General features: G+C 42.6%; 1 protein-coding gene across 5 annotated transcripts in view; it reads left to right on the top strand.

The window, feature by feature from the left end:
* Nucleotides 1-10,616, top strand: part of fam131bb (family with sequence similarity 131 member Bb) — a 55,748-nt gene that overhangs the window by 19,061 nt on the left and 26,071 nt on the right. For 3 of the 5 annotated variants that reach the window (XM_063487157.1, XM_063487156.1, XM_063487155.1), the window contains exon 1: nt 7,199-7,382. In XM_063487157.1, the coding sequence (XP_063343227.1) occupies nt 7,355-7,382 (28 nt within the window). In that variant the 5' untranslated portion in view covers nt 7,199-7,354. Of the gene's footprint in view, nt 1-8; nt 112-1,709; nt 1,780-7,198; nt 7,383-10,616 lie in introns of those variants that run through there. The other 2 variants (XM_063487160.1, XM_063487161.1) reach the window with 2 other exon arrangements.

The raw sequence follows: 10,616 nt of genomic DNA, 5'->3' as shown, positions 1-10,616 counted from the left end.
CTGTCCAGTCAGACCCCCTCTTCGTCCTCCTCCTCCTCCTGCTCTTTTCTCTCTGGATTCTTGCAGCATTCTTCATTCAATGACATCAACCCTGTTGCCTCTCCTTGTAAGGTCAGAGTGGGGGAACGAGGGAGCAAATGGGAGGGAGAGATAATGGGGCTAGAAGCTTGATTAGATGCAGGCACTGAAAGCAGTCAGTGGGTTTAAAGCGCTGTGAGGCACAGTGGCTGTAAAAAGTTGACCGCTTCTGCTTTTAAACAAGCTTATGAAAACATACAAAGCTGCCTTTAGTGTCGCTCTTTTTACCTGCCTAGACTAGCACAGCTCAAGATCAGATTGTAAAGGCATTATTTGTATTGGTTGCCAAGTGGGCTGCCACATCATTGTTTGCTTTGCAGTAAGACCGTAAACGTGGAACGTCTCTGTGCGCATGATTAGTAAACTCGATTATAGATAGCAACTGCATTTTATCTGTCCCTGTAATCAGGATGTGCAACCTGGTGTTAAAGTGACACCTCCCATCCTGTAGCTCAGCCACATCATTGACATAATGCTCTTTTGTTTCTCACCAACATCCAACTCACATTGTTCACACAGCCTACCTGGTGTGAGTCATATATCACCTCTTCAGGTGTAGTCATTTTTCTGTTTTATTAAGTAAGTCTTTTTTAATGTTTCATTTCAGTTAGAGGGAGACACTAAAAATAACATTAGAGCATGCTCTCAGTTCTCACAGCAGTCACACTTTGTTCTTGTTTAGGGCTAAAATGATAAGTAGATTAACTGATTAACAACTGGTTATTTTAAGAACTTGATGGTCATGTTTTAGCTTCTAGTACTGACAACTTGCTTATTTTATTTGGTCATACAAAACCAGAAATTCCATGATTTTACTTGTTTCATTTTTTAAAATGATTTTCTTACACGTTAGAGGGCAAACATAACTGACCGATCAAGTCTTCTGAAGACATGGGAGAGTCTTCTGAAGACATGGGAGTGTGTAAACATTAGTCTTCACAATTAAAAGTCAAATGAAAATTATTTGGAGTCCCATCCTGTGTTTTTCAACATATAAACAAGGGGAAAAGCTGCAATTATCTACAAACAGAATGTTTTTTTTGTGCTTTTAGCATGATTAATGTTGGAGCCTGAATGTTGGATTAACCTTTTAAAAAGCAAATATGTATCACATGAAAACCATGTGAGTCATCTTTATTTGTACACACATATATTAATCGTCTCATTGCACATTCTCATCGCTGCTGCCAACTCACAGATCGTCATATGATGTTCAGGTTGAGACAGGGCAGAGTTGCACTTCAGTCTGATTGTGAAACCGTAAGCAGAGCTTTCTGCTCAGTTCCGTTACCTCTGCAGCAGCGCTTGTGTAACCTGTTGCTGCCTGATTCATGTCTGTGAACTACAGGGTGTGGTCTGTGGGGTCTTTGATAGCCTATTGTCCTGCGAGGAATGTTTCCAGTCTCTCCACATTTCCAGTGGGACAAAAATATGTTGAATTTCCACCCAGAGGTTTCCACAGAGAATGAATATGCACCCCATCCAGGGTGGGGGCTTTTAGGCAGATGACAAATGTTTGTGTGTTGTTCCAAATTTCCTCCACTCTCTTGTGATTGTTTTTGACGGGTGAAGGGTTTAAGCTAAATGACACATGTTTAATGCTCTTCTCCTCCTTTGTTTTTTTAAACCAGGTGGTGCCTTGGTGACTGAAGTTTGGATCAGGCAGTGAGAAGGCAGCTCCAGGGTCCAGTGAGTGTGAAGGTAAGGCAAAAAACAGGAGGCTGTTGGAATCAGAGCCAGACAGACTGGAATGTGGCCAAGCCTTGGAATGAACAGTTCCTCCACCCCTCCCTCGCTAAAGTGCCATACCCCCCCCCTCCCGCTCTATAATGCTGCATTTTTTTCACCACTTTTCTTCTCCAATTGCTTCATTTCTCAGTCTGTCCTCCTTACGCTGCAATTTTCTTTCCTTTCTTTTTTTTTTTTTTTAATTTTACTTCTCTCTGTCCACCACATACTGTGCATGAATCAGTACTTGTAATACCTCAGTGCTTATGATTAAAATCCTAATAATTTCCTGTCCATACAGAGGCATGGTCGCTTCATCTCTCTTTCCCTCTCTCTCTCTCTCTCTCTCTCTCTCTCTCTCTCTCTCTTTTAATAATTTCTTGAGAACCTGGGAAGCCATTTGTATGCAAGGCGATTGAAATGTTTTTAACTTTGAGCTGCTCATCCAGAATAAATTAAATGATCCATAATAACTTATCTTGTACATAAATGCATCTTTAGCTTTTTAATTTTGTGACCTTGCTTTTTTAACATTAATAAGGTAATTAGGTAACATTTAATCCAACTCAGGTTGTCCAGTGCCCCCTTTAAAGAACTTTATGTAAGAAATAAGGCTAACTTCCACTTTTAAATTCAGCAAATAGTGGTTTCAGCTGCTTTTCATGGCTACTGCACCACATTAAGAATCGGTAAGCCCTGTATCCTCACAGCAAGAAGGTCCTGGGTTTGAATCCAGGCTGCATCTTTTCTTTGTGGAGTTTGCATGTTTTCCTGTTATCTCTGGGTACTTCGGTTTCCTCCCACAGTCCAAAGACATGCATGTTAGGTTAACTGGTGATTGTAAATTGACTGTGTTTGCGAATGCAAAACTGAATGGTTGTCTGTCTTTCTGTGTTATTGCTGCAAGCGACTGACATCCTGTCCAGGCTGTACCCCATGTCTCTATGGTCTCTATGATATGGCCTGCAACACCTCCACGACCCTGAATTGGATAAGTGGAAGAAAGTGAATGGTTCTGTTATAACTAAGATAGGATAAGGCACAAGTTACCCAGTATACTCACTATCAGCTTCAGCATTAGAGTAATGCACGCATTCTTCACCTTCTATACAACCAGTTGCCAGTTTATTGAACAGATAGCTAAACACTAAAACAGACCAAGATAATTATCCTGCAAATAAATGTCAGTAAAGGTTATACAGATGTTATCTTTACTTTGTTTATCAGGTTGCCAGCCTGAAAGCAGGCTAAATAAATTTAGACTGGAGTGTGAGAAAAAGCCGATGAAGAATTTTTCATGTGAAAATCCAGTATAAACACAAAGTGTAGCCTGCAATAGATATGCAAAGCAAACAGCATGCACATAAATCTGCAAAGCATAAATTCCAGGTGCACATCAGCCAAGATGAGAACCTGCATATTTGTGGCAAAACATGGCCTCGTCACTCAGCACTGAGAGGAAAAGTCTCTTCGCTGCCAAACTGGCTTTCAATCAAAGCCAGGGTTAGTCTGCAGTGTCCTAATCCCCCCAGCAGGTGTCAGACTGATATTCATTACTGTGCTGCACACAGCCCAGAATCAAATGGCTTGAGGTTAGAAGATTCCCCCACTTTCTCTGACAGCAAGCAAATCGGCTGAGCTAGAGATGTATTAAAAGACAGAGGTGTGTAAGGTGGAAGCCCGCAAATTCAGACGTGACTCTTAGAGATGCTGTGAAGCTGAAGGAAACAAGCTGAACGCAGAAACGTATCTAAGGACGAACATGCTGCATGGTGGTGGTGGTCTAGACGAGGAGAGAGCGAGAGAGAATGTAGGGTAATTGCGGAAGAAGAGGAAAGAAAATTGTAAATAATAGAGGAGAGTTGGGAACTCCTCGTACGCAAGGTTTTGCCTGGTGTAACGGCTGCATAAACACATACACGCACAAGTCATGCACAGAGAGACTCTATACCACCCACACACAAATATAAAACAGCCCAAAAATATGTGTGCTGAAGAATCCAAGCTAGAAACTGTGGCTCAGCGCGCCAGCTAATAATACACATAAACTCTATTCTCCCACTGGCTAAAACAAAGCTAATGACATAAACTCGGTCATTAGAGAATGTCTTATCAGAGACTGCCTCTTCTCATAACAACATTTATATTGCTCCCTTGTTCCCACCCACCTCCTACACCCCTTGCCTCCTCAAAAACAAACAATTTAGTAATTCCCTCCCTTTTTTTTCATTCCCCCTTCATCTTCTTTTCTCTCCTTGTCTTTCGCATCAGTTCTCTTTCGCCAGTTTCAGCCAGATGCCACCCCTCCTCTCATCCCCTTTCTCCTTATGGCTAACTTAGTGAAGGCAAGTGTGTAACATGTGGTTCCAATTAACACATATAATGACACACTCTAGCAGTTAGATTCATCACAAAAAAGCCAGACAAAACAGTAGACAGTCACCGACTAAAGGTGGCAGAGGGTGGAGAAAAAAGGGCCTTTCTCAAAGGAGTTTAACCAGTCTGAGCTAGTTTTAATACTACCTTTAGAAAGACAGGAGCAGGCATTCCTGTGCATCAGCCAGAACGCCTTTAGATTGTCTGAACAAGACAGTATTGAAGCTGGTATTCATTATCCTTGAGGTGTAACCTACATAGCAGCCAGGAGCTGATAGACAGATAGTGACAGGTACATGAAAGTCATTGATTACAGAAATTATCTGGGTGTGAGTCCCCAAGGCAATATTAAACAGGAGCCACTGCATCTAAATTCAATGCAGCATCATCACCCGAGATAAGAAAACAAGAGATGCGCTGACAGGAACATGATAGAAGTCGTCTGTGTCATGTGTTGCGAGGCCGTTTTACGTCACGGTATCTGCTTCTTTTTTTTGTTGTCTCCGCGTGTGAGAGAATAAGTAATGAGACGGCGACGACGATGAGAGGCAGTCACATTTGTGAGTGGCCTATGCATCATGCGTGAGATTAGTGTCAGGAATTTCCTCCATCTATGGCTGACCTTGTCTCACATTGCTAGACGGTATCATAGATCACCATGTTGTCACAGACTGTCTGAAAAGGCTGCTGCTAAAATTATTTTCCATTATTGATTAATGTGAAAATATTATCCTCGGTTAATCTTTGCTCTACAAACAAAAAGAAAAAGAAAGCAGTGAGAAATGTGTTATAATATCTTCTTTTGTTCAGCTGAAAACAACAACAGGAATAATTTGTTATGTGAGAGATTTAAAAGCGCCGTCTCATAAACTGGGATTGTGGCTGCTAGGCCACTTTAACGGTTAATCGATTTTCAAAATAGTCAATCAATTAACCCTTATAGATGCACAATGTACAAAGTGTTGTAGGAGAAAAGGAGTATAAAACAGGAATCCTATTGACAGGGAAATGCAGGTAAAGCAGGATAGATACGCCTAGATTAGCTGAGGATTTTAGAGACTTCCAGACACTGACTGACATGCAGTGATGGGCAGATGGAGTGAGAACTGAGACAGAGATTTAAAACAACAGCGTCAGTCAGTCAGCTGCAAACAGGGTTAGAGGATTCAGGTTCATGTTATAGAAGTGAAGCTGACCCCTGCAGAAACCCCTGTGGGAGTTGACAAACAGAGCTAATACACATGGAAATCCAGAGTGCAGGAATTGGCTGGATTATGTATGATTTCTAATGTCTGGCAACCCCCCCCCCCCCCCCCCCCCTTTTTTTTTATTTTGCAGCATCACAACCATGACTGTATATTTCCAAGTGACCGTCATTTTCTTTCATCCATTCTGGAGTGCTAATTTTTATTTCACACAGCATCCTCTCCACACCTCTCCCGCACATGACTCCACTGTTCTCTGCCTGCCTTGCTTCTCATCACTCCCTCCATCTGCCTGTGCCTTTTTTCCTTCTTTCTGTTCTTCCTTCCATCCATCTGCCCAGCTCTTTTCCCTCTCTCGCTCCCTCTGCTCTTTACCCAGAGAGTTTAAAGTCAACAAAAAAAAAATGACCACAAATAAACCTCTCTCCTCCACCCTTTTTCCACACACACACAGCTTCTTGCTGTCCAGACTGCTTAGAAACAGCACACATCAAAGTAATAATAAAGTGCATGATTTCATAGAAAACTGATGAGAGGAAAGGTTTTGGTATGATGGTGTTATAGATATAGTAGACGGAGGGTGCAGAAGTCATAATGATAATTGTTTTGGTTGATAACGAGGTCTTCTTTGAGCGCTAAGTTTAGTTTAGGGAGGAGTGATGTAGGGCTTTTAAGGAAGGGCCAAAAGGCACATGATGTGATGAAACTGTGAAACAGGTTGTGTCACAATAACCATTTTATCTCGATTATCTTCTTTTCACCCTCTTTAGAAAGCAAAACTGTGGCTGAACGTAAAACGTGATTAATTACACAGACTTAATGGAAAGAGGCACAGGTCTAATGAGAGACACAGAAAGAGCTGTAGATTAAGGAGACAGGTTTTTTTTTTTTTTTTTTACCAGAATAGAGAAGAGTGTAGCAGGCAAGGCGAAAAGGGGATAAAAAGGAAAAAAAAAAGGTTGGGAATGTAATCCTTAGTGAACAGAAGAAATAGGCGCAGAGATGACTGTGGGCGGATCAATAGTGAGGGATGACAGAGGGAGGAGGTGGAGACTCAGCAGCAGTTTGACTGTGAAGGAAAACCCTCTGCTGCTTTTTTCCCCTCTCCTCAGGATTGTTTCATGTTGGTGTATGAGAATGTTTTTTGAGCGATGAGTGTTGGGGAGGTTGGGGGGTGGGGGTGGGGGGTGCAAAGAGGGAGGAGGTGTTGGGTGATTGAGAGGGAGATGGCGAGGGGAGGAGAGGAGCGAGGAAACCGCTGCAGTGCATTGTTAGGCTGAACGCACACGGGAGAGGGAGACAGAGAGAGAATCCCCCATTTTAGCTCAACAATATTACAGCAGTGCAGTGATATCTACAACAATGGCAGACCGACACTCTCAGCACCGCTATTGATCTTAGTGATGGCACGTCACTGCACACATACTCAGTCCAATTGTTGTTTGACCTGTCTTTAAATGACTGCATGCGGTGGATATTCAGATATTTTGTCATCGTCAGACTCTTTAGGTTAAATTATTTGCGTGAACAGTCAGAACTCCTGCCACTTAAATTAAACATTAAAAATTAAATGTTACAGGTAATAAAATATGTTGATATCCTTATTATTGATAACTATAATAAAAAAATATGATACATGTTTTGAAGTAATTACAGTAATGCATCACATCTTTATTTAGTCCTAATCTTTTTCCCTCAGGCATACTGACTTACTAACCGGATCTCTTCTAAGACACTGCACTGGAGAGAGAGCAGCAGGGAGAGAGAGAGGGAGAGAGAGGGGGTGAGGGAGAGAGAGTGATCGAGCAAGCGCAGGAGGGAGAGAGAAAAAGAGACGGCACCGGAGAAGCAAGAGAAAAGAAGCCAGAGCTGAGAGAAAGAGAGAGTCGCAGGAGGAAGGAGAAGGAGAATGCGCCGTGTCTGGGTAACACTTTTACGCTTGTGTCCAGGGCCTTTGTGAATACACCATGGGATGCATCGGCTCCAGGAGACTGAGTAAGCGCCACTTCTCTTACTGCGGGCTAGAGGGAGGTTGGGGTGAGGGGTGCAGGGGTGCAGCGGAGATGCTGGAGGATGCGGGTCCATACAGGAGCAAAGGGTTTGTGTAGACTAGGAGCAGTCTTTGTATGTGTTTGTGCACGGGAGCTGCTTGCCTCTGTTTCTGTGCAATCTCAAGGCAAGCTCTGGACGTGTGGTCACAGAGGCAGTATGCACAGTATACCGCCTAGATGTCAAAAGCAATATGTGTTAAAATGTGCTACTGTGTGTGTGGCTGCATCCCCCACCTCCCTGCTCCCCTTCTTCCCTCCTCCCATCCCATGATTTATGATGCTGTTTGGCAGTATGTATATGTGTGAGTAGGAGGCAGAGGGATGGAGAGGAGAGAGAGAGGCGGGAGAGGGAAGCGCGGTGAGACTGCTTATTTATAGGGAGACATAGCTTGGAGAAAGAGAGAAGGGATAATGCCATTGTTTGGGACATTTGCACAGTTTATTGTTATTTGCATGAATAATAGGCATAGAGTGGAAGGGGATAACGAGAGAGCAGGAAGAATTTCAGTGCAGGCAGGGAGGAGAAGAGATGGGCGGATGGCGAGGGAGAGAGGGGGAGAGGGAGGGGCAAATGCATAGGCGAGGGTGTGTGGCAGTGATGGGAGTTTTCAGGTGAGGATAGTCCTGGATAAACCCGTAGCTGTCGTGTTGACTGAGACTGAGAGGTGCTGGGGGAAAAAAAACAAAAAGCTCGGGTAAACAATCACTTGTTTGCTTAAATGTATTCGGGTATGTTGCAGTGCACGCTTACGCGTCCTAGTGTGTAGCATCAATCACGTGCCGAGGTAAAAATAAACACAGACTTTCTTTGGTGTTAAATATTCATGTGTCACTTAGCACATCCAGCTCTTAAACATATTTATGGCACAGCATGGGTCTGGACACGGTAGTCACTCACTCTTCTAAAACACTCAAGCACAGCCTTTACAGGGCTACCAGAAGCAGGTTGCAAACAGGGTCCATGCTGCGCCTTTCCCAGGCCCCCTTTTTAAAACTAAATGTAAAGTGTAAATGTAAAGAAGATTTTAAAAATATCTAGAATATGCAAAAAAGAGTGCAAGATGACACAGTTAGGAAGGCAGGTGTGAACTGAATACAGCAGAAACAGCAAATCCAGCAGCTCTGGCTGTTTTTTCTTGACACAGTGTGTAGCAGGAGAAGAGACTGGGATCCTATTTCAACGCTCACATCAAGACAGAAGACCCTATAAGCCTCCAGATGTTGGAAATAATGTGACTGAAATAGGCAGAAAGCTTTGAAAAGGTGCCCCATTAATCTAATGGTGAGTCACCTGAATACTGATGCTCGTTTTTATACATGCGATCATGGAAGCTTAGGAATTTAATAAGGGAGCTCTAGTAATTGCAATTATGTTTTCGAGTCAGGGATAAGCGATAAAGGACTGAGATAAGGGAGAATATGTTTTTAGACCAGCAGCCCAGAGCAGTAGAGATTGTAGATCCACTAAAAGGAATATTTCCCTTCAGTTTGCAAGTGTTATCTTAAGCTGTGTGCACTATAATCTAGCACAAATGCGTAAACAAACAGTACTTAAGAGAAGGAAGGCTGGGCATTTTCAAGCAGCTTGTGTGACTCGGTCTGATTTCCTTGTAAGTAACAGAATCAGCAGCAGTGCTGCCCGTCCAAAGGCGTGGTTGTGTTTATCCTGGGTGAGAATGGCTTCAGTGTGTGCTATTGATCGACCAGCTCAACTGCAGTGCACGCTGCCAAACAGAGATCAACAGGAGGAGCAGCAGGCGAAAGGAGTGGATCTGTCTCTGCACGGGAGTAGCCCTGATGTATCTGTCTGCCTTCTATCTCTCCCAGCTCCATCATATCTGGGAGTGCACTCTGTGGCCAGGCTCTGATATCAGTTTGTACTATTGTTCGATTCTTCTCACAAACGATACGGCTGTGCCCAGCCTTTGATATAGTATACTGCATAGTATCCCTCAGGAAATAGTTCTATATCGATTCTGTATTTTTTATATTAGAAATGTGAACCAAAAGCTTTATTTGCCCCTTACTTTACTCTAAAGGTGTTGGGTGTCAGGTTAAACTGAAAGATCTCATCCGAAAGACTCAGTAACTGATACACGTAGGCAAAAATAAACTACAGATTTTTAAGGCTGTGCAAATATTTTATTTGTTTGCTTGTTATTTTGCCAGGCAAAGGTTTGGCTTATAGTCTTATAGACCTAATTGCATACAAGTACAGTAGGCTCGCTACAGTATATGATAGTGGTTGTTTTGTGTTACTGATTGTTACCGAGTCAAGCGAAGACAGATGTACAGACAGCAGATAAACTGTCTGCATCCATCCATCACCACTTCAGAGGGTAAAAGGCCTTGAGATGCAGCAGATGGGAGATGCGCATTCTTCTTAACCTCGTCAGTGACAAAAGGCACTACATTCTATGACAAAATTAGAGTTTAATTGCATCTTTAAGATCAACTTCCCACAGAAAAGCCAGTGTCAGTGTAAAACTGTCACAGCCCCATGATGCCGATCATATTTCTCAATGTAATGCAGATTATCTAATCAGTAATAACTGTGGCAAAAGCTACACTTGAGCTAATTTTCCTGTGTCCACTTACCAGGCAGCACTATACCTGCAACTCCTTGAAGCATTAATCACTATAATTTAGGGCATTGTGTGCTTTGTGACTGTAACTGCTGTAGTTCAGGCTGCTGTGGTGAAATTATAGATATGAATGTGGGACATTGTGATGACTTTCACCTGTTTATTCAGCCCTTTATCTAGACTCGTCACTACCAGTTAGCTGACACACTATTTGCTGATTCAATAAGCAGTAAGAGCCAGTTCTAGTGTGAGTGTGAGTGAGTGTTTGTGGTTGTTTACTTGCTTAAGGCTGGGCATCGATTCACAACGCTTTTCTGGGCCTGAGGTGACTGAAATGCGTTCGTAGGAAAGAGTATTGCATGTGTAAAAGGATGTTTTGTTTATGATTTGTTCTTTAATTTTATTTTTTTAATCAACATTCTATTAAATAAAACTAATTAATTGTAGAAAATCATGTTTACATTTAGTAACATATTTTTAAAAAAGTAGAACGTTGGCATTCAGGCCATTCAGTTTTCAGACTAAGTTTTGGTGTCTTTGTGCCTCCATGGTACTGCATGTGTTTGTGTATGGACCCCCAGTTTACCTGCGTC

This window comes from Pelmatolapia mariae, linkage group LG10_11, assembly GCF_036321145.2.
Source record: "Pelmatolapia mariae isolate MD_Pm_ZW linkage group LG10_11, Pm_UMD_F_2, whole genome shotgun sequence".
Lineage (NCBI taxonomy): Eukaryota > Metazoa > Chordata > Actinopteri > Cichliformes > Cichlidae > Pelmatolapia > Pelmatolapia mariae.
Note: the sequence above shows the minus strand (reverse complement) of the source record. Positions and strands in the feature narration are given on the sequence as shown.